General features: G+C 35.1%; 1 protein-coding gene across 8 annotated transcripts in view; it reads left to right on the top strand.

Annotated features, from left to right (window-relative positions):
* Nucleotides 1–24,468, top strand: part of DPY19L3 (dpy-19 like C-mannosyltransferase 3) — an 83,170-nt gene that overhangs the window by 25,448 nt on the left and 33,254 nt on the right. For 2 of the 8 annotated variants that reach the window (XM_036929821.2, XM_057493006.1), the window contains 8 exons: nt 7,488–7,578; nt 12,567–12,613; nt 13,474–13,595; nt 14,201–14,346; nt 16,181–16,304; nt 16,842–16,976; nt 21,933–22,064; nt 23,352–23,453. In XM_036929821.2, coding sequence (XP_036785716.2) covers nt 7,520–7,578; nt 12,567–12,613; nt 13,474–13,595; nt 14,201–14,346; nt 16,181–16,304; nt 16,842–16,976; nt 21,933–22,064; nt 23,352–23,453 — 867 coding nt within the window. In that variant the 5' untranslated portion in view covers nt 7,488–7,519. Of the gene's footprint in view, nt 1–7,487; nt 7,579–7,656; nt 7,900–11,651; nt 12,761–13,473; nt 13,596–14,200; nt 14,347–16,180; nt 16,305–16,841; nt 16,977–21,932; nt 22,065–23,351; nt 23,454–24,468 lie in introns of those variants that run through there. The other 6 variants (XM_036929819.2, XM_057493008.1, XM_036929823.2 and 3 more) reach the window with 5 other exon arrangements.

Here is a 24,468-nt window from a genome sequence, read left to right as displayed (position 1 = left end):
ACACTAGAGCAATGCTATCCAATAGAACTTTCTGTGATGAAAGTTCTTTATCAGTGCTGTGCTAATCCTGTAGCCATTAGCCAAATATGCTCGGGAACAAGGAATTTAAGTTTTAATTTTAAATAAATTTAAGTAGGTACATGTGGCTGGAAATATCACAGCACCAGAGCATTTTTATTACTACTGCTGCTTAACAGTGCTTTGGAGGTACACAAACAAGAAAAGAAAAAAAAAACACGAAAAGAAGTAAAAAGTACAAAACTCGGAAAGGCAGAGGTAAAATTATTTGCAGATAACATGACCTGGAAACCCCAAGAGAGTAATCTGAAGAATTATTACAAACAAAAAGAAAATTCAGAAAGTAGCAGGGATTAAATAATACAGAAACCCAAATATTTTATTTTAAAATTTGTCTAATTAGTAAGGAAGGAAGACGCCAAATGGCCCCTTTAAAAAGTGCTGCCTGGCATTCCTATTACACTCCCTTCATCTTTATTCCCCAGCTTACACTTTACTCCCCAGCTCTCCTGAATGACTATGTTACCTTTTCTTCCCCAGACCTTACCCAGTGTTCACTGTGAGCTGATGGCATTGCTTCCTGTTTCACTGTATAGGAGAGGAAAAAATTACTTTTCCTTCTTCCTTCCTAGGTTCTCTGGCTGGGATCCTGTAAATTAAACTGACAAAAGACAGATATTAACAAGAGTAAAGCATACAAATTTATTTAATACAAGTTTTATGTGACATGAGAACCTTCATAAGGAAATGAAGACCCAAAGAAATGGTTAATCCATTTTTGTTTAAGGTTGGAAAGCCCTGAAAGAACATAATAGAACAAAAGGGTAATGAACTGGGGGGAATTTAGCAAAGCCTGTTGCAATTCCTTTCAGTCTCCCTCCATCTTTGGAGATAAAGATGTTCTTTTTCTCCGAGTGTAGGGAGAGCACCTCTCACAAGAATCTTAGGACCTGCTTCAGGGGAGAAGGGAGAGGTCAGAGAGTCCTTCCTGCATCTGCCATTTCTCAGATTCCTTCAGCTTAAAATATTCAGTCTGCCAAGGCTCATATTTTGGGATAGTGTATTCTCAACACCATTAACTGATAAAATAGAAGCAAACTGAAGGCATTAGTCTGCATGGATCTGCGCCCATCTATGCTGACTTTTCTTCTCAAACGTGTGTGCAAAATCCTGTCCCCAATCTTCTATGTAATCACATCACTCTCGCAGTTGATTCTGTTGCTTTTTTTTTTCCATCCTGAGAGGAAAAGTCTGTTCTATCCCCACTTCCTCTTTTAGCACTGTCCCATTTTCCTGCTCACCTTAACACCGAAACTCCCCCAAATTTTTGTTTGTCCCCAAAAGGGTGACAAACTCCCCAAAAGGTTTGTCAAAGGAAGGAACAGCTTTCTTCCCATTCTCTCTCTGGAACCCACTCCAGTCAGCATGCAGCCATGGCACTGCTCTTAAAAAGTTCAAGTGAATGTTACTGATGACCTCCACATTGCTAAATTTAGTGGTCATGTCTCAGTCTTCATTTTACTTGACCTATTAGCATGTTTTCATGACTCCAGGCCACGCATTTTCCTGGATTTATTGCTACCTCTCCAGCTGATCCTTTGGCTCCTTTATAGGTAAATTCTTAGCCTCCTGACCTCTTACTGGTCTTTTCCACATGGTTCACTGCTTCACCTCTTCAGGTTTCCATTGTCACTTGTCAGTGAGGCCTTCCTTGCCCACCTTCAAGATCACACTTCAAGATCACATCCCCTTCCTTCTCTATCGCCTTCTCTGCTTTACTTTTTATGTTTCAGTTTGTTGTTCTCTTCTCTATCTGCTCTGGATTATAAATTCCAAGAAGGCAGAGATTTGTGTCTTTTTTTCTTGCTGAATCTCCCAGGAGAAGAATGCTTATCACTTGTTGGCCAGTAGGTATTTGGTGAATGAATGAATGTGTGAATAACGAATGAATGAATGAGGAAGATAGATTGGAGGATGAAGCACAGAATCCAGTGTGGAGGCTAGTTTAATAGTTTATTCATTCCTACTGATTGATGCCTGTCTTTCCTTGAATAGTCATTTTCCTTTGTAAAAAGTACACTATTGTTTATCATTGAAACATAAGTCCCTTGGAATCGAGGACTAAATTCTTATAGCTTTTCATTTCCCCAGCAAATAAATGTCCAGTGATAAGGAAAGGTTAATCCTCATTTGGCTAAAAGCACTCAAGTCACTCAGTTTTTTCTTTTAGTCTTTTTCCCTAATGCTGACATTTTCTACTGTTACTCTTCTTATCTGATATTACAGAATTTGCATATCTTCTCATTGAATACTCTTGCAAAGCAAGAAGTCTTTAGAATAAATAGGGCTGATCCACAGAATGGTAACTACAGTAGTACCAGGACTAATGATTACTTCATTGTGAGCCCAGTGGAAGTAATGTCACTTCAACAATAGTCTAACCTACAAACACTGCTTTGAAATTATCACGTGTCACAGCTTTAATCAACTTCAGGGCAAGCATCATTCCATTCTAACAGATGGACATGAATTTAACCAGACAATAAACCATGTATGTGCCATAAATATGTTTGCTAAGGGCCTGATTCCCAGTATAGAACTTCAAGAACAGCTGTCTTATCATGAGCTACCGTTTCATGGTAAAATGATTTGTTAACTTAATTCTGAAACAGATTACATTTATAGTTAAACTTTCAATGTCTTTTCCACTACCAGCAGCCTTGTTATTTTGGGGGCAAATTTATAAACAAAAGTTTGTAACATTTAAACTTTTGTTTAACATATTAAAGTTATTTACATGAGATTTTTAAAAACTGATGATATGTTTCCTTTGAAAATTGGGTGTTATTTGTCCAAAAGGGTTTGTGACCTTTTGTGTTTGGCCAGAGGATGCAAATCATTCATTGTGAGCAATCATTTTTTTCTTGATGCATTTTCCTTTTAGTGCTTCTGTTAAATTACTATATAAACTACTATGTAAATGGTTTGGGCTGTACAGTTCCTTAAAAATACAATTCTTCTGTCTTTTCACTTCTTTCTGTCATCATCAGAGAAAATGTTTTTATTCTCTCAGCATTGCTTTCCCTATGGAACCTATGCAAATTAAAATATGAAGTATTTGTTCGTTTTGCATTCTTTAGAGGGTAACTTTTATTGGTGTACATTTTCATTGGCACAATCTAGGCAAAGTATAAATTGCTGTAAAACTGGAAAAGTGTTTGAATGAGTAAAGCAGATGTTCTCTTAGCATGAAGCAGATGTAAACTTGCAAGTGTCTGTCTAATAAAGTATATAGCATTTGGTTCTCTACAGCTGGTGCCAAGATTGCCAATTAATCATGTTTGAATGCATTTTTACTAATTAGGACCCCCTCTGTTTTTTATACATTCTGGGTATATTAAAGAGAGGGGCAGGGCACAGAAACTGTCTGCTTTTAATACTTCAAGCAGTATTTTTTCTTTTTCCCATCTTTATAGTTACTTGACCAAGTAGGAGTTTGAACATTCTAGAAATGAGTGTTACCAGTTTAGTTTTATGTTATCAAATGTAATAAAGTGGTTTTTCTCAAAGATTTAAGATGAATGGAACTAAATGATTGCTTAGGAAGAGTTGCCTTTACTGCTATGAAAGATACCACACAAATTAGTAGCAAATATAAAAGCTAAAAAGAGCTACATCATTTTATATTCTCTTTTTTATAAAGCAAGTGTGCTTAATGAAATTAAATTTCGGAACCTGATTGTCTTGCCAGTAGGTTTCAGCCCTGGGCAAATTCACTGGATTCAATGTGACCAAAGAAATAACAGTAGAACATTCTTGGGGTGAAAGGGTTATACCCAACTTTATTTCCACTGTGGCAGGTCAATCACAGAACTTTCGTCCACTCAGAGCGAGTCTGCATACTGCAAGCCGGTTTCTGCCTCTGGGCCCCTCTCCCTGGTCTCAGTTGTTGCCACTGCTCCAGTCATCCAGTTTCTTTCTGTCTGCTTCTGCCTTTTCAAACCAACTCACATCTGGGTTCTCGTGACTTTCACGGGGTCCTTTAAATTCATCCTTCGAGAAGCAGACCATATTCCTTTTGTGCTTGAGCCTGAGGATACAAGCAGAGCATGGAGTGCTCCACAACCTGAGGAGGGTGCTGCGCCTCTCCTGAAAGAACACATGGTTGCCAAGTCCTTTTGGCTTTCCACCAGCTTTCAACCAGGTGGGGTCTCAACCAAGGAAGGGCCGATGCCTCCCACAGCGACAGGGCCTCCACCCCCACCTGTGTGTCAAACCTCCACTCCTCCATTTCTGGGGCTGAGGACTCCACTACATCCTTCACCTGCACCACGGCACCTGACAGCCTGCGCTCTCATGCCGCGTCTTCTTGGGCTGCTGCTCCTTATTGGGCTGCTTCCTCTCGGGCCACCACAACATCCTTTACTATTTCCACAGCCCTTCGTAGTGACACCATTTAAGTAAGCAACAAATGTTCTTTCTTTTGGGGTGGACCCCAGTACCACGTGTCCACAGGGGGACACTCGAATGTCTCCCCGTCCATAGGTGCAGCCTGCTGAAACACTCCTCCCATGAGGGCAGCCTTTTTTTTTCCTTGGTCAACAGTGAACCCTGCCAACTATCGACAGTCGTCTTGCCAATGGGTTTCAGCCCCAGGCAAGTTCACTATGGATTCAATGTGACCAAAGAAATGACAGTAGAATGTTCTTGGGGTGAAAGGGTTATACCCAACTTTATTTCCACCGTGGCAGGTCAATCACTAAAATCTAATCCACTCAGAGCAAGTCTGCATGCAACAAGCTGGTCTCTGCCTCTGGGCTTCTCTGCCCTCATAGCCATCCTCTGGGTCTCTGTCCTCGGTGCTGCCACCACTCCAGCCTCTGCTCTGCTCTCCTGCAGCCATGCCACCATGTCACCCAGAACACTGGGTGGAGCTCTTATATAGAGTCAATAGCACCATATTGCCCACACGTGTGTAGTGGGCTAGCCAACCAGGGCCAGATGAGAGTCCTGGCCACAGGAACTTTCATTTTATCCACACTGATTGGCCTCTTTTTTCATGTTTGATTTCCTAAGGATAAATTTGTTTTTATGAAAGGAAGCTCATTATATAAGGAGGTTTGCTACCCTACCTCTACTCCTAGTTTTTTTTTTAAAGAATAAGTAATAAAACACTATATTTTCTTTTTTACCGTCATCTTTAATACCATCTTTAGCTAAAAACAAAAGAAAGTTGTTGAGATGGGGAGCCAGTTATGGGAAGTTATCAGGGAAAGCACAGTAAACAAGGGTGTGGTTTTCATGCATATTTACATTCAGGCCTCCTTCATTGATAAGTTTCCAGAAATTTAGACATCCTTGTATTCCTGATACAGAGAGGAAGACACCCTTAAACATGGAGAATTCCCTTATAAATGTACAATTCTCTCACAGTAGGGTCACGTCACTCGGTTTCCAGTGATTCTTTTGTGTCTATTTTTTAAAAGTAATCAGCTCATATAATTTTATGTCCAAGAGGCATAATTTGGGGCAGCATATTCTTGTCACCGTCCCATGGAGGTACCCCAGCTTGCTTATGCATTCATCTACTGAAGCACGTCCTGATTTCTTTAAGTTTTTAGCCATTATGAATAGAGCTGTTTTGTAAAATCTCATGGTGGTTTTTGTTGGGACATAGTTTTTCAAAGCAGTTGTCTAAGTACTGGAGGTACAATTCTTGGATCTTAAGGTGACATTTTTTTAATAGTAGAATATTTTTTAATGGTTCTTTTTGTTGTATGGATTTTTGTATATCTTGAGTACAAATCCTTTATCAAGTATGTATTTTGCAAATATTTTCTCCCAGTTCGTCTTGTGCTTGGGCTCTCTGAACAAGGTCTTTTAGAATAGAAATTTTAATTCTACAAAGCCCACATGATGATTATTCTTTTGTGGATAGGCTTTTGGTGTTGGGTGTTAAAAGTCATCAGCAAGATTGTGTAGATTATCTTGCTTTTTACCTAGATATTTATAATTTTGCATCTAAAATTTGTGGAGAATTTTGAGTGAATTTTGGTGTAAGTTGTAAAGCCTGTGTCTACCTTCATTTCATCCATATGGTCTCCAGCAAATAGGAGAAGACATGGGAAATTCATGCCCACTGACGTTTGAATTTCCAAAATTTTGTGATAAGACATACTATTTTCTTTCTCATGGTCACTAATTAGATATTAATAGTCTTAGATAATTGAATATTTCTTCAATGCTACATTCATGAATTGATTTATAGTACTTTTTTAAAAGGTAGGAGAAATTTAAGGAAATATTTGAGGCATAGAAGAGATACATTAAATAATTTGAGGTCTGAAGATAAATAGCATGAGTGGTTCTTTTAATGAAATCTTTATTACTATTTGAAAGTAGTTGGAAGTAGGGGAAAACAAAGATGAACTAAAAAAAGTTTGCCTTCTTTTTAAAAGGGATAACTTAAAAGTAAGATATTCAGTGTTTATCATCTTCCCCAAATAAGGTTGGGTTTATGGAATATGGGTCTGATGTAATTGGAAAAAACATGGATGGAAATACATTTTTAGACAGTGTTTTGCAGATGCTAAGACCTGGTTTTTTGAGCACTGGTGTAAAAGAATCTATAATAACAGAATATAATTTTTTGTTCTTTATATTTTTGCATATATCTGAAATACAGGATCTAAGAGTATTAATAAGATTATTCCAGAAAGTCTTCCCCATCCTCATTACCAGTTGCCTCCATATTTTAATGATTTTAAATTTTAAATTTCATATAAGCATCTTACAACCAAATTGACTAATAGCTATTACTTTAAATTTTAAATATACTTCAAATTATTCTAAAATTGACTATTTATGTAAAAGCAGTTTAATATTTCTTGTATCCATTTTCCTACATGACCATTTTCCCACCAAGGTTACAACTTGTCAAAGTAAAGTTCACATGTAAAAGGTCTACTCCATTTCACTAAGAATATCCTATATTCTTAATATAAAAAGAAAATTATTAATCTTATATAATGTTGTCTAATGCAATTATAGTTCTTTTCACTTGGGAGATGTTTTTATCCTGTCCCTATTTTGTTTTTCACTAACATTGTGTAAAAATGGTGGTGGGCTTTTTAAAGTTTTAATTTGTATGAAATAAAAGAGAAATGTTAACTCTGAAACATCAACTTGCATGGAATTAGTTGACCCCATTTTAAAAAATGGTTTGTTATGGAAAGTCTTAAACATCCACAAAAGTAGAGAAAATAGTATAATAAACCCCTGTAATACATACCCAGCTCCAGCAGTTATCAGACTTCTGTTGTTTTTATTTGCCTAGATTTCTTTAAGACTATATTTTCAGAGTTTTTTTTTCCTTTTAAGTTGTAGTTCTATATCCTGTTTCTACAGTGACAGTAGATATTTAAACATAACTAGGTCATGTAAACCCAGTAGACCCAACTTCATTTCAGGAAGTGGAGCGGGAAATCTCATTCAGAACAGAATGCGGACTGTATTACTCCTACTACAAGCAAATGCTGCAGGCTCCAACCCTCATGCAAGGTAAATACAACTAATAGTTTATTTGGGATCTACTGCATTTTTTTTCAATATTTCACCCAGAACATACTTTTTTCACTAAAGCATTTTAAATAATGCTTTCTAGATAATAAATTTTATAGAACTTGTGTATTTTTTTTAACTTGTGTAGTTTTTCTTGTTAACATAATCCATGGAAATGTTTTGTCTGGAAGAAGTTATATAACATTTTATGTAATTGTCCTCTCTTCTCATTTTGGCTCCATCCCAAAATTAATCTGTTTGTGATTTCTTGGTTTTGCTGCTGATTTTTCTGAAGATCATTTTGGAAGAGGTCTTTTACAGGTGAACATTATTGTCTAAAAACATGAGGCATTTGATAAAACATGAAAATTACGATTGTTCTGCTTGTCCACCGGTCCCCATTCATTCCTTTATTTTGCAGTTGCCATTTTCCCACATTTTCACTGTGTCTAAGTAGTCTAGAGACATACTCTTTACCTTTACTCCATCTAATGGAAGCCTCAAAAGGATCTCTTCTACTTAATATATGTTTGATATGCTTGCCATGGTACACATGTTAAGTAAGGTATACATGACAGAATTGCCCTTTTATAGACTTTCTTAGATTCAGATGTATTTTTGGCAAGAACTCTTTAAAGGTGATGTTTTATACTTATAATTTTATCACAATAGGAGACATGAAATTTTGGTTCTTTCTTTTGTGCCATAAAAATTCATCAGTTGGTAGTCAGATCCACCCATAATAAGGTTAATTACCCATCAGCCTTTCACTTACAGTTTCAGTAGCCTCTAGTGATTATTGCCTATATTCATTATCACAGTGGAGTTACAAAAGTGGTGTTTGATTCTATCATTCTTTCTGTATTTATTAGCTGGAACTCTGCTATATAAAAAACTTTTTTCTCATCAGCTATTTGATTACCCTGAGTTACAGTTTATACAAGAAAGGCAGAATAAGTGTTGATTTTTTTCCCCATATGGTCAGTCCTCATTCATGGATTCCATATATATGCAAATTCACCTACTCTCTAAAATTTATTTGTAAACCCAGAATCAATATTTGTGCTCCTTTCACATTTGTTCACGGACATTTGCAGAGCAATGAAAACTTTTAGTCACTGATAGGCACATTCCCAGCTGAGGTTGAGCAAGGTGATGCATTGCCTTCTTGTTTCAGCCCATAGTACAGTGTCTTCCGTCTATTATATAGAGTGCTGTGTGTTTTGCATTTTTGTGCTTTTTGTTGGTGATTTGCTGTTTAAAATTTGCAGCCCCAAAGCATAGTGCTGGTATGCTATACCCAGTGGTCTTAAGCACTGAAGGCTGTGAGGAAGGCAAACAGAGACAATGCATGTGTTAGATAAGCCTCAAGCAGGCATGAGTTAGAGTGCTGATGGCTATGAGTTAAATGTTCATGAATCAACAATATATATTAAGGAAAGTGTCTTTAAACAGAAACACACCTTAATTCAAGGTCATGTATTGATCAGTTGATGAAAATGCATGACCAGAGGCTTGTAGGAATCTAACTCTGTATTTCCTACTAGTTCAGTATTGCTAATTCAGTTCTCACTGCAACTTTATAGAACCAGCTACAACAACTAATGAGAATCAGCTGTACTTAGCACTTCACAAAATTGTGAGTTGCTTCTCTAGCATCATCTAAACCAGTTATTCTTGTTGAAAGGCAGTAGTGTTCCTGGGGGACATCTGGAATGTCTGAAGACATTGTGGGTCATCACAACTGGGGAAGAGAGGGGAATGTGCTAATGGAATTTAGTGGGTGGGGGGCAGGGATACTACTAAATATCCTATACAATGCACAGGACAAATCCCGCAACAAAGAATTATCAAGCCCAAAATGTCAAAATGCCGTTGTGTTGAGGTTAAGAAACTCTGCTCTAAAGGTGGACAATGAGTACTTTCTTTTTTAAGTATCATGAACTCAGTGGTTGATCTGTTTCAGTTCATTTAAGTCATTTGTTAAGATTATTCTTTCAGAAAATTTCAAACATAGAAAGATAGAAAATTCTCTAATGGATTTCCACTATCTATCACCCAGCTACTACAGTTACCAACTCAGTATGGTTTCCTTTCTACCCTCTACTATTTTAGAATAACTCCAAGACATCATATTGCTTCATCTGTAAATATATTAGTATATTTCTGATAACCACATTATCATTATCATACTTAAACAATTAAGAAATTACTTACCATCGAATATCTAGTCAGCATACTTATTCCCCTGATTGTCTTACAGATTTTTAGTATAGTTTTGAAATCCAAATAAAGCCTGTACACTGTAGTTATTTGCTATGTATCTCTTCAAGTGTTTCTTTTAATCTGTCCATCTTTTTTTCTTGTAATTTTTTGTTGAAAACATTGATTCAGTTGTCTGATAGAGTTCTCCACTTCCTGGATTTTGCCGGAGACCCATGGTTGCCATGTTTCTCTGTTTCCTGAATTTCCTGCTCGTCGGTAGTAGATCTAGAGGCTTACTCCAGTTTAGGTTTTATCTTGGCAAGAATAGATGGTGTTGTATACTTCCACATTAAGGGGCACATAATGTATGGCTGTCTCTCTTTGTGGGTTAAGTCTGATCCATCCATCAAGTTCTCAATTAGCCTTTCACCTAATGGCTTAGCACTATTGATGACCATTACCTAAATCTGTTAATTTCATAAGGAAGTGATATTCTAATTCTATAATTCCTCTCATCATTAATCAGATGAAATTTATCTGTAAGAAAAAACACTTTCTCATCACCTGTTTAGTAACCCAGAATTTCAGTTTCTAAAGGAAAGGTAGGATAAATATTGTTCCTTTCCCTTTATTTTAGAATGACCTGCCTCTCTAATATCCCCTAAAGCTTTTGTTTTTAAAATATCATGAACAAATGGATTTTTAACGTATTCAGTCTTTTGCATTATTATATATTCAAATTGTCTAATCTTTGGCCAGTGGTATGCCCTTCAGATTGGCTGCTGTCTTTGATGTGACTCCACTAGTCTTAGAAAACTCCTTTGCTTTTTGGTGTGACAACATGTTTCAAGTCCATTTTGTATATTTTCTGCCCCTGACCTAGAATCAGCCATTTCTCCAAGGAATGTTCTGTATAGTGGCTATTTAGAGACCACAGTCTGGTACTGGAGATGCTTGTTGCTACTACACTGGTGCTTTTCTCCAGGCCTTTTTAGTGAGCAGAGCTAGGAAATGGGATTTTTTTTTTCCTACAAAAATATGAATATAGCTACCTTTCAAAATAGGATAATGGTATCTGTTATTTTGATTTTATGTTTGTAGCTCTCCTTAAGTTGAAAATTTAACTTCTTATGACATTAACATTATCACTTACTTGTTTTATGCTAATATATATGTATGTATGTGTATATATAAATATACATGTATATGTATATTTATGTACATGTATATATATATATATAAAATAAAATAAAATACTTTCAGTGTAACTAATAATACTTCTACTGACAATAGAATTACCTGAAAACAGTTCAAGCTGTCTTTGTAGTTCTTTTGTCCTTAGGATATAACCCAGTAGGGATTTATAGTAACATTCCTGTGTTCTCAAGTCACTGAAAAGAGTTCTTTCTGTGTAACCAAACCACCAACTTAATAGGTTTGTTTTAGATAAGCTTCATGCAGGCATGAGTTGGAGTGCTGCTGGTTATGAGTTAAATGTTAATGAATCAACAATATATATTAAAGAAAGTTTGGTTTTCAGGGATTGCTTTGTAGAACATTTTATTTAGTATTTTTTATACTTTCAAAAAAAGTTTACATGGTCCCAAAGTCAAAACTGTAAAATGGGACATTCAGGGAAGTCTACTTTCCATCCTTGTCCATCTGCCCTGTTTCCTTCCTCTCTCTTAGGTAACCATTTTTATTAGTTTTTGGTTTACTCTTTTACTGTTAATATTTTTAATAAGTAAATGCTTTATATTTTCTTATTTCCCCTATATTACCAAAAAACCCCTGCTTACTGAAGGTATACACTATTCTCTATTTTGCTTTTTTCACATAAGAAAAATATTAATCTCTCTACAGTATCATATAAAGATATTCCTTAGTCCTTTTTCCAACTGCATAGTACTCATTGTGTGGATAACCATAGTTATTCAGGTAGCTTTCTTGTCTTTGTCTCCTTGGGCTGCCATAGCCTGGGTAGCTTAAAAACCAGTTATTTTCTCACAGTCTAGAGGCAGGAAATCTGAGATCAGTGCCAGAATGGTCACATTCTGGTGTGTATGCTCTTCTTGGCTTGCAGATAGCCTCTTCTCTGCATCCTTACGTGGGAGACAGAGACAGAGAGCAGCTCTCTGGGTTTTTTCTGATAAAGACACTAACCCTATCGTGAGAGCCTCACTCTCATGACCTTGTCTTATCCTAATTACCTCCCAAATGCTTCATTTCCAGATATCATCACACTGAGAGTGAGGGTTTCAAAATATGAATTTGAGGGGGATATACTCTGTCCATAACACTCTTGTCTTAGTCTGGTAGGGCTGCCATAACAAAATACCCAAGACTGGGTGGCTTAAACAACACAAATTTATTTTCTTTCAGTTCTGTAGGTGAGATGTCCAAATGAAGGTACTGTCAGGATTGGTTTCTGGTGAAGCCTCTCCTGGCTTATAGATGACCACCTTCTTGCTGTGTCCTCACATGGCCTTGCCTCTACGTGCATGCATAGAAAGAGTGAGGAAGCTCTTGCTTATCTGTTCCTTTTCTTATAAGGACACGTAGATTAAGGCCTTACCCTATGGCTTTTCATAACATTTATTACCTCCTCATAGGTCCTATACAGACACATTGGGATTATGGCTTCAACATAGGAATTTCGGGGGACACAGTTCAGTCCAAAACACCTCCTGTTGGTGGACATTTGGGTTGTTCCTGATCTTTTGCTTTTATAGATGGCACTGCATGAATGACCTGATGCCTATGTCATTTTGTCTTTTTGCCAGTCTGTCTTTGAAATCAGTTCCTAGACATGGGCTTCCTGGATCAAAGGGTAAATGCACATGCAATTTTTCTAGATATTGTCTAATTCTTCTCCATAGGGCTTACCCCATTTTGTATTCCCAACTACAGTATAAAAGGGCCTGCCACACTAACGGAGTATATTGTCAGACTCCTTGATTTTCTTCCAAGCTGATGGGTGAGAGATGATATCTCAGTATAATTTTAATTTGTTCTAATAGGAGTGAGGGTCTTTTCATATGTGTAAAGACTGTGTATATGTTTTCTTCTGTGAACTGTCTATTCACGCCTTCTATTAATTAGCTTGATTATATTAGCAAATGACCGCAGTATAGCAATAGAATTCTACAACAACAGGTTGAATTCTCTCATTGTCCAGCCCCTATTTAAAACATGCTGCTATCATGGCAAAGGCGGAGAGCCAGTCTGCTGGTGGATACACACACTGTCCCTTAAGGATTCTGCTCAGACATGGTCTGTGTCACATCTACTCATATGGTGTTGGTCAGAACAAGCCAAATGGCCAAACTATCCTAGGGGAGTGGGGAGGCCACATATATTCTCCCAAAAGAGGTACTACAGGTCTTATGGCAGGAAGGCACAGCAGGAGGATATAAAATACTCTGCCTGGTTTTCTGTAGAAGAATCATATGTCTTTTTTTTCAATGTACTCACAAAAGTTATAATTTACTTATGCTTGTGAAAACATTTAAATAATGTCTGTCTAATTTAAAGTTAGCTCTTTGAGGGTAGGATTGTATTTTATGCTTACTATTATATCCCCAATGCCTAACATTCTCTAGTACATACTAAGGAATTTATGAATAGTTTCGAATGAATAAATAATTATAATTGTATTTTTTCCTGTTTTTTTTTCAAATACTAACCTAGGTTTTCATGCCTTAATATATGATAACAAAACTGAATCTATGAGGACAATTAACCTCCTTCAACGAATGAATATTTACCAAGAGGTTTTTCTCAGTATTTTATATAGAGTTCTACCCATACAGGTATGCTGTAGTTTTTAACATTGAATTGTTAATATCAGATGAAAGTCAAAATCTACCATTGTAAGTTGAAAGTTTCACATACATTATTCTGATCTTCAGCTGTCTTGTTATAAAAACAATACCCTAATTTTTATATATATTATGAACTTTATGAACTTTGCTTTTTATTTATATTTTTATAAGATAGTTTTTACATATAGGTGTTTCCTGGCTTATAATAAGTCTTTACAGTCTAGAAACTGATAAATATTTTCATTTGGAAACATGTAATCACTCCTCAGTTATCTTTGAAATTAAAAAAGGGAATTTGCAAAATGACCATATCACAGTGACAACTTCTCCTATGAACAAGGTAGTAATGGACAGTTAGGAATAAAACTTGTCTGAAGGATGAATCCAGAGTCTCAAAGATTGCCTCTTCTGCTCTTGGTAGTGAAAAGAGAGGCTCCTAGCACACTTCTACATGGGAAGGAGTGATGCACACTTATTGTTTGGAATTAATACCAAGCTTCTAAATACTCAGTTTCCACTGTCATAGTTTTTAAATGGCAATGAGAAGAATTAGGGCCTTCCTAACAAATATTTCTTATTGTTCTTTTTTACAGAACTATTTAGAGCCAGTTTATTTTTATATTTACACCTTGTTTGGGCTCCAAGCAATCTATGTCATAGCTCTTTATATAACCAGCTGGCTTCTTAGTGGTACATGGCTATCAGGACTACTAGCAGCTTTCTGGTATGTCACAAATAGGTGAGTTGCAATTAGTATTCCTTTCTTCCTTTCAAAAATGTAAGTTAAAATGAAGTTACGTCGTTTTCAGTTCAGAGAAAGTTGTTCTGCCACATTTGTATAGGAGTATTTTCTCTTTGGTTTACCTTTGTAGTATTTACTTGTCATATTTAATAAAGTAGAAAATCCTACTTCTATATATTTCCAGCTGAGGAACAGAACATTAAATTGCAATCATCTGGGGATTTAATTAAATTACATCCAAAAAAACCCATGCAAGAGAATTAAAAAGCAATATAATAGAGGATAATGTGATCAAAATATTTCCCTCAGTGTTTGCTATTCATTTTTATCAAATGGCTCCTGAGTTCTCTAGGAAAGTCCTGGCAAATATCTCTACTAATGATTATTAAGTTCCCTCTACAATGGAAATACTATATAAATACTATAACAGGAATGACAAAGTGATTGTTTATTGTTCCAAGGAGTAGAACTTTAGAACCCTCTGGGGAAACTATTGCTTGTAGAAAAAAAGTGGGTTTCATGAAACTCAAACATGGATTCAACCAATAAAATGCATCTCTACAAAAGTAAAAAAAAAAAAAATTGTAGTCATCTGTAATAATTCCAATTCTGTTACCAATTTGATCTGTGATCAGTATTTCTCCAGTCACATATCTCATCTCTTAAAGAGGTTTAATAATATCTTTACTATCAACTTTAATAGGGTTGTATGCACCTTATAATTAGCAAAGCAGAAATCACTGTACAAATGCAAGGAAGTTCTTACATTATTTAATTCATATCTATTAATTTCTAAATACTGGATCATTATGAAACAGCATTTTAAAAAACATATTCAAGATATATTGAATTATGACCTGACTTGGAGTAGTAACACCAATATTAAAGTCTTAAAACTTGGACATGAATTTTAATATTATTTTATTTTGTAATTCTAAGCAAATTACTTTTTATTTTACCCTTACTGAGTGTTTGCTATATGCCAAGCACTTTACAAGATGCTTTATATGTATTCTTTCAACAACCTTATAGGATAAGTACTATTATTATCACCATTTTAGAGGTGAGGAAATTGATACTTAAGAGGTTAAATTGTGTGTGTGTGTGTCTATACAGATATATGTATTTATGTATAGATAAAAGGCATATATATATATGCATATGTATATCACACAGCTCAATGTTGGTCAGAATTCAAATGCAGGCTGTGAGACCATTTTGTTACACTGCCTCTTAACATTTTAATCTAACATACTACTCTTGCCAAGAGTAAATCAAAGTCAAATTTATTGTTCCTATTTAGAGTAAATAAAAGACACTTACTGAATGCCTACTGTGTGTAGGGATAGTTCTTGGGACTGAGTACACAAAGAAGAAAACTTTACTTTCCCTCTAGGGGTTCACGTTCGAGGGAGACAAGAAGGTTTTAAAGATTATTACCATTAACAAATTTAAAACTCAAGCATAAAGCAGTAAAGAAATAGAGGGAGAATACAAAACATTCATTGCCAGTTGGCACTGATAAAGTTAGAGAGAAATAAGAGTGTGAGGCAGTTTGCCATGCGCATTCATGAGTTCAGGAGTCATACTGAACTGGGTTCTACCTCAGTTCTACCACTTAGCTAACGTCATACATGTGGAGTGGTTACTTAAATTTTCCAAGTGCCCATTTTATGTTACAGTGATGATGATAAGGACAAATAATTACCGAGAACCAATAACCAGAATCTGACTATACTTACTTAATGTAATATATCTTTCATTGTAGGAAATCTTTGAGATAATTATAGTAAAAAGTATTGCATTGGCCATTTGTGTTTTCTTCGTGCAGAATAGACACTACAAGAGTTGAGTTTACCATCCCATTGAGGGAGAACTGGGCACTGCCATTCTTTGCAATTCAAATAGCAGCAATTACATATTTCCTGAGACCAAACTTACAGCCTCTTTCTGAAGTAAGTTTTTATAATACTTTATATATTTTTTTAATTCTCCAGTTTCATCTAAGAAGCTTCAGAAAATGTGATGTGTATAGTGTCCCATGCATGTGTATAGTTCTTATTCTATGACCAGTTTTTTAATTTGAGTTAAATTTTCTTTTTCTGAGTGCTTTCCTACTTTGCCAAGAAAATGTTCTCATTGTTGATGTTAAAAATGTACTCTACATAATTTATTCTTAAATAGTTGCAGCAAATGCACACACAATTTTGCGAAACTGTCAGAACTTTTAAGCCTTAGCTCTTGATATGTGACTTGGTCCATTATTGCCTCCATAATTGTATGGAGTACACATACCTTATGTGAATATGTATATGCAGAGTATCACTTTAGGATATTTAGAGATTAAATAACAAATGCAAGGGTTTTCAGAGCAACAGTTTATGGTTTTTCTATTTGGTTTATAGAGATATTGGCTGCTCTTGGGAAAATTTGTTTGCAAGGCTTTTTATTACTAGAGACATGTAAATTATACAAAGGTTTTCTTTTTACAGAGGCTGACACTTCTTGCCATTTTCGTATCAACTTTTCTCTTTAGTCTGACATGGCAATTTAATCAGTTTATGATGCTGATGCAAGCATTAGTGCTGTTCATACTGGATTCCTTGGACATGTTGCCAGCAGTGAAAGTAAGTTTTGGTTTCTTTTCTCATTTGAGATGGTCATTGTTTAGTGTTTAATATTATAGAATAAGCTCAAAATATGCACATGTGTAATGATAAAGTTGAAGCATTTCTTAGCTATAATGTAAATATGCTGTGGTCAATTGAGGATGAATAATTAATGCAGCCTAGTTTGACCATCTTAACTTTTATTCTGCTTATTTTACATTAAAAGATGGACTTATTTAAAGCGCAAATGTCTACATCAATTGTCCTTCATAGAGATTACTTTAATTTTAAAATGTAAATTGGCTCTTTTAAAATGTGTTGTATGTATTGCCTTTTTTCTCTCCAAGAAAGTCAGTGGGTATATAACAACAATTCTGTGGTATTTGACAAAATTTTCATATTTACATTTAACAGATAAGGGATGTGAATCCCTGTTGACTGGCCAGTGGTCGCGTATGAAATAAGGCAATTGTAAAGAAATTTTTGTTTTTCTTCTTGTGTGCTGCTGACATTTAATTGCATGTTTTTTTTTCATGTGCAGAAATATATTTTAATATATTGTGTATTTTTTTAATTGCTCATAGTTACTATTATGAGTTAACAATAAGCATTTTCCAAGCATAATATTATCTCTAGATCTAAGGCAGTAATATGGTCTAATCCAGAAGAGCTGCTCATTTATTCCATGTCAAAAGCAGTACAACAATCTTTGGAAAGCGACTGAATCTGAATTGGGAAACATTAAAGTAAACAAACACATACACATTGTCTATCTGCAGAGCCACTGTAAAAGGATAGGCATTATAGAAAATTCCAACCTGTGTAAGACATTTCCCCACCCACAGGAAGTTTGACATATAGCTTGGGAAATAAAGATACAACTAGAACAATTAGGGAGATGTCTATATATCTATCTATCAAAAATAGACATCAGTTTATAGTAATGATGGGTTAGAAGTCTAGAAGAAAGTTCTTTTTAGGCTAGAAAGATTTCATAGAAGTGGGAGGCTAGAACTGGGTCACAAAAGAGAAGAACAATTTGGATGGAGTATGAGGGGGCAGGTTGTGAAAGTAAAATACAATAAAGCCAGTAGATAAGGCAAAGTAAAAATATTTATATATGTCTGTGTGTGTATAATGCTTATATACATATGCTATTAAATAATGATAATAGAGCTCCAGATGCCTCCAAAAGCCACATGTGCAAATGAAGCTGATCTATTCCTGTCTGTATTTACCTGCTTTTCCTGTTCTGTAACCTCTTTGTACTTTGTCCATGGTGACTCGTAAGCCAAGGGGAAGGAGTGCCTAAATGCCATATTATGCACCTACTAGGCCAGTTGATCTTCCTTCCCCTCCTTGTATGTAATACCACTTTTTCCCTCTTTCTAGCAAGTACATTCAAAAGAACTCTATACATTTTAACATAAAAAATAAATTAATCATGTTGAGCCATTTTGAAAGAAATAAAATTTTTCTGTAGTGTAGTTTTACAGTAGGTATCAAAAGCCTAAAAATGTGTTTTCCCTCTTACCAACACTTCCTAAGGAGATTTATCCTAAGGAGATTATCAAACATGTTCATTTTAGTTATACTGTAGTAAGGAAAAGCTGGAAGCAGTCAAAATCAATGGCAGTAGGGTATTATTAAATAAATGTGGCATATCTATGTAATAGAGTATTATATAACCATTAGTTTACCCTCTCACTTTTTTAAAAAGTAAAATATAGAGAAAGTGAGAAAAGTTTCTGAAAGATACTCATTAAAGTATTGACAGCCAGGTACATGATTAATGTTCTTATATTCTTTTGGTTCTTTAGATCTTCTGAATTTTTCTGTTACAAACCTGTATTTTTTTCTTCTAAAATGAGAAAAGAGAATAAAAGGTACTGTTGGTACACACACACAAAAAAAACCCTAAAGAATAATACAGCTAATTTATTTCATATGAAATTCTAATCTTTGTTGAACCTTTATATTTGAAACTATGTTGGTGTTGAAGTTGTTATAAGTATCACTATTTAAAAAGGAACAGTATTATAATGAAAGGATCCTAAGTTATAAAACCAAATTGTTGCTCTCAGCTATGAAAATAACTAGGTCTTTAAAATTTGGCAAGTTATTGAACTTCTTGGAGCCTTAGCCCTCATAAATTGGAATCACTAATCTGTAATCATGTCAAATGGAGAAGAGTCAGAAATAATTGTATAGAAACAGGTAATACAAATTCAGAACCTGATGTAGTGACAAGAAGCAGTATGTTCTTCAGCACGTTACCTTTTCGTGGATGATGGAAAATCTCTTACCATTCAAAAGGTCAAGCTTTCAGTCAGAAATGTGTATAGGGTTTTAAAATGTAAAGCAGAACACTAAGTGGTATTGTAAAGCATATACTTTTACTCCATTAAATATTAAGAATACGGAGGTTAATAAAGCTTTATTAACCCATTGCAAAGACAAGACACGTTAACCATCAATGACCTACGAGATCATTTTAAAGCACTCCATATGGTTCCAGACAAGATGAAGTAAAAGCACTTCTCCCTATTCCTCCCACTAAGTACAACTAAAAGCCCCAGACAATACATATAAAACAAACATAAGATTTTGAGAGGTGACAAAAGAAAGCAGAGTGCCTAGTGACCCCAAGAGCAGAGGAAGTATGTGGCAGTGAGTTCCTTGGGTTTTCTTTTTGTCTCATATATTCCATACCTGTCTACCTCCATCAGCAGAAGTTCAGTGGAGAGGCTAGACTTCCACCTTGCCCAGCTGTAGCAAGGTATTCCTCACTTCCTGCCAGGGCCATGTCAGAAGTCTGTTGGGAAGGCACAGCTTTCACCAGCTCTCAGAAGGATCAGTGAAGGCAATGAGGAGAACCCCCCCAATCACACCCAGTGGGAATGAGACATCCCTTCCCCTTGCTGCCAGGATGGTGTCAGAAAAGAAAAGTGGGATTTTGACCACAACTCAGAAGTAACAAGCCTCCCCCTCCCCCTTTACCTGAGAAAATGGCATTCATTCATTCATTCCTCAAATATTTATTGAGTGCCACTGTTCTAGTGGGCATTGTTTTAGGTGCTGGGGATACAACAGTGAACAAAATGAGGAGCTGCAGGAGTATCCCCCTTATCCATGGTTTCAGTTACCCACAGTCAACTATGGTCCCAAAGCAGATGATCCTCCTTCTGACATACTTTCAGGTGAATAGTAGCCTAATGCTAAGTCATACACCTCACTTTACCTCATCACACTGGCAGTTCATCATCTCACATCATCACAAGAGGAAAAAGTACAGTACAATAAGATATTTTGAGAACACATTCACTTAGCTTTTATTACAGTATATTCTAACAGTTGTTCTATTTTACTCCTAGTTTTTAGTGTCACTGTGCCCAATTATAAAATTAAACTTTATCATAGGTACATTTGTGTAGGAAAAAAACATAGTGTATATAGGATTCAGTAGTTTCCACAGCAGGCATTCGCTGGGGGTCTTGGAATGTGTCCCACACAGATAAGGGAGGACTACTATAATCAGATAAAATGATCTAAGGATTTTTTTAAAGGATATTCATAAATTAATTTCAATGATAATAAAAAGCTGGAAACACTTAAGTGACCCAATGGCAGACAAATTATGACATATGGTGGCATGTTATGTACCATTTACAATTAAGTTTTTACAGAATAGTCATTGATGTGAAAAAATTAATGTGAAATAAATAAAATGCTACTTGAAATATCATTTACCACTATAAAATCAATAATATTTCTATAGTTAATAACGTTGGATTTTGACTCAAGAGCCCACCTTTCTATCCACTACTTTTTCTTTTTAATGTTTTTCTGAGTTTTCTAAATCTTCTACAGTAGGATATGTTATCTTTATAATCCTAAAAGCTGTAAGCATCCATTTCCCTGAGTTTCCGGTAACACCTAGCAAAAGCACTGACTGTTGCAGGCCTTCCTTTTAAATGCTTGGTATAAGTTTGTTTCCTTTGGTATTAAGAAAACCAAACTGTGGGGAAAATCTGACTTGCTACTGCATAAAAGTGGAATTTTTGATACGTGAATATGAATGTAGAATCATCTAATTTGAAAGAGAAGGGAAAAGGATCAGCTCTTAATTAGAGGCTCTCTTGTTTTCTTTGTGGCATATTTTTTGTGTTTAAGTTGGTTGAATTTAAACAATTTTTATTACATCAAGAGCTATCTTTAGTAAGTGCTTATTATATGCTAGGCATTTTGATACAATCCCACAACCAGTCCTTAAGCCAGGATCTTTAAGCAGCTCTGAGGAAGGTGTAATCATAGTGAACCAATTCCTGCACATCAAAGTCCGCCAGCTGATTTATGCCAGACTCAGCACTGTAGTACAGGTGCTATGACTCCAGGGCTCATGTTTTTGACGGCTACATTGTGCTACCTGCTACAAACCAGTAAGGTGAAAGGATAAAGACTTGCTCCAGGAGTTTTCAGTCTAATGAGGGAATGAGGCCCATATATAAATGGATAAAATGAAGCGATGTATGATACAACCCTGTAAATGTGGGAAGTTAGGAAATAATGGAATGCAGTAAAATGCCAATGGTTGGAATATGTTTAAATACTGATTGCTAAAATATGACAAAATACTGCAGACTGTAACTGTATAAGAATTTAGAAGAAAATTGATGACTACAAACCACATTTGCCTATTTCTAGAGTATTTATACTATTGTTTGCTTCTTCTACTTCATATTAGCTGTTCATTTCCTCTTTAATTAGTATTATGAAATTTTAAATGTTCTGAAATTAAAAGTTATAGAAAGAATGTGTATGATTTAGTTTCCTTTTTTAGATTGTAGCGCTTGAAGCTCGGTCTATTCCTGCATTATTTGTCACTTGAAATGTATCTGGCTAGTGACCAATGTGTTAGCATGTCATAATCTCTTGACAAAATCTGTTTAACCATCTAATCTTTGGTTGTTGTAGGCAACATGGCTATATGGTATCCAGGTAACAGGTTTATTCCTGGTCTGTGTTCTTCAGTTTTTTAATTCCATGATTCTTGGATCATTGCTTATCAGTTTTAATCTTTCAGTATTAATTGCAAGAAAACTTCAGGTAAGACTTTTATCCTTAAAGTAAACCTTTTTTTAATTGTGTGCTTGCTTGGACCTTATTTTCATACAGCATACAAAGGAAAACTTACTACCAAATTCCCACTAAACAGCACTAGGGCATTTCTGTTTTCAGGCTTCTGATGTGCCATCCCTTTTATTGACATTGATGTTTATTATGTCTTAGAGAACTGGAATCTTTATTCAGAGTTTAGCCAAAGATGCTTATTTGAATAGCATTGATTTAAAGCTAAAAGATAAATCTTTTTTTGTGTGTGAATTCAAAAGTAAGAAGAACGTGTTCCTTGTGGAAATATGTTTATTACAGTCTTTCAAATTGGTGGACACCTTGTTATTATTTGATGTAGTAAAACTACTCTTTCTCTATCCTTCCATACCATATTATTGATTTTTAAGTGAATTAAAATTAACTCTGTTTTGAGACTTTTGAGAATCCAAATAAATACCTTTAGAAATAATGGGACATTTCAAACATGTTTGAGAACACTGACATAAGTTCCTTAAATTCACATGAGATTTAGGAGTCAGTTGTTTTTCCTTAATAATGTCACAAAGCCTATTTTCTCTCTCCTAAGCATAAGAGAAAGATTTCTCATAAATACTTTTTTATCAAGAATCCATTTTGTTTTCCATTTGGGAAGAAGAAATCCTTTTTCTAACTAGTCTTTTGCGTAAGAGCTGCTATAGACAAACTGTCACAAAGATTTTGAAAAACAGGCTTTCAGATGACTATCAGATACAGTCATTCTCATTCATTCTTCTAATCTTAGTTGTAAATAAACATTATTCATATTTGAATTCTTTAGATATTATATTTAATAATCTGTAAAGTGATCTGAGAGTTATAAGAAAACTGTTATATATCAAAGAGCACAATTTACTTCTTTATGCCTTTTTAATTGGGTTATAGCTGTGTCTGTTGTATATGAACTAATGGATAAATGATCAAAAGATTTGTTCAGTCATTATATCCTGAGTACCTTCTAAGTGGCACATTCCATACTCTGGTTACAAAGGTCTTTAAAAAGAAGGCTAGGGCATATTTCCTCATCTTAGGAGTTTATTATTAAAGGGTTCACTTGCTATTAGAAAATCACAAATATTAAGACAATGTAAGCTCATGAAAATTAGTAGGTTATATTTGTCACATATATTTTCCCTCTGTGTATTGCATGATCCAGTGTTTTAAATATTTAAATAATCTCATCTTGAATGTTTATGAAATTATATTAAAATTTAAGAATTAAAACTCAACTCTTTCAACCTCTAGAAAAATCTGAAAACTGGAAGCTTCCTTAATAAGCTTGGAAAACTATTGTTACATTTATTTGTGGTTTTATGTTTGACACTTTTTCTCAACAACATTGTCAAGGTAGGTTAATAAAATGACAATTCAGTTTTTACTTTGTTTCAGTAACGAGATTACTTTCTTGATTTTAATAATTGATTTATATTCACTCTTTAACGTGTTCTGCCTGGAATTTACCTTTTGAGTTATTAAACTTTTTAGATGCTTGACTTTAAGAAGATTAAACAAGTATTTCTCTAAATTTAAAAAATTCTATTTTTTAAAGATAGTTTACTGTGGTACAAAAAAATGGACACATAATTTTTATTGGGTTAAGCTAATAAATAAACAGGGTTTACTGTCAAAACTACAGTGATTGATTGAGATGGCTTTGCCCCTGCTAGATGGCTGGTCTCAGAATAAGGACATCTGCATGTACATGTACAGACTTCTTCTCTGTGAGAGAATGGCACTCCCTCTTCCTGCCTTTGACTGTCAGGAAAAAAAAGACTCTTCATTCAACCAGCCACATTAAACACTTCCACTACAGGTCTTTGTCACATGTTCTTAAACTCCACACAGTTCAAAAGCTTATTTGAGCAAAACAATCAGCATTTCTGAAAGATTGACGGAAGATATACGGTTCATCCAAATCCCTGCTCCACAAATTCTGTAATCTATGCCTGGATTAAGCCAGTTGAAAGCTACATGTCTGGCCACTGTTTTTTGACTCCCCAAACAATAATGTCTATTGAATTGCACTTGATGTTTTGCCAGCGACCTACACTGAGAGGAATTAGAAAAAATAGCCCTTGAGACTCCTTGCTATTTTTACCATGGCCATGAAAAAAAAATTTCTTGAGTCTCAGTTCCAGAACTGTTAGAATCTCTTCTGAGCAACTGGTTTGTTTTAATCTTATAACCCTGCAAGTAACATAAATAAATGCTTTGATCTCCCTCTTTGTATTTGCTAATAGAATGTGTAAGCCCAGAATTGTGGCCTGGCTTATCTCTAGTGAATATGTTTTTGTGTACTGACCTCAGTTCTGGATTCATTTTATTCTCTTTTCTATCTTTGTTTTTCTTCTGATAGAGTTTC

The sequence above is a fragment of the Manis pentadactyla genome, chromosome 15 (assembly GCF_030020395.1).
Source record: "Manis pentadactyla isolate mManPen7 chromosome 15, mManPen7.hap1, whole genome shotgun sequence".
NCBI lineage: Eukaryota > Metazoa > Chordata > Mammalia > Pholidota > Manidae > Manis > Manis pentadactyla.
The sequence above is the reverse complement of the archived record's forward strand: the minus strand, read 5'-3'. Positions and strand labels throughout refer to the sequence as shown.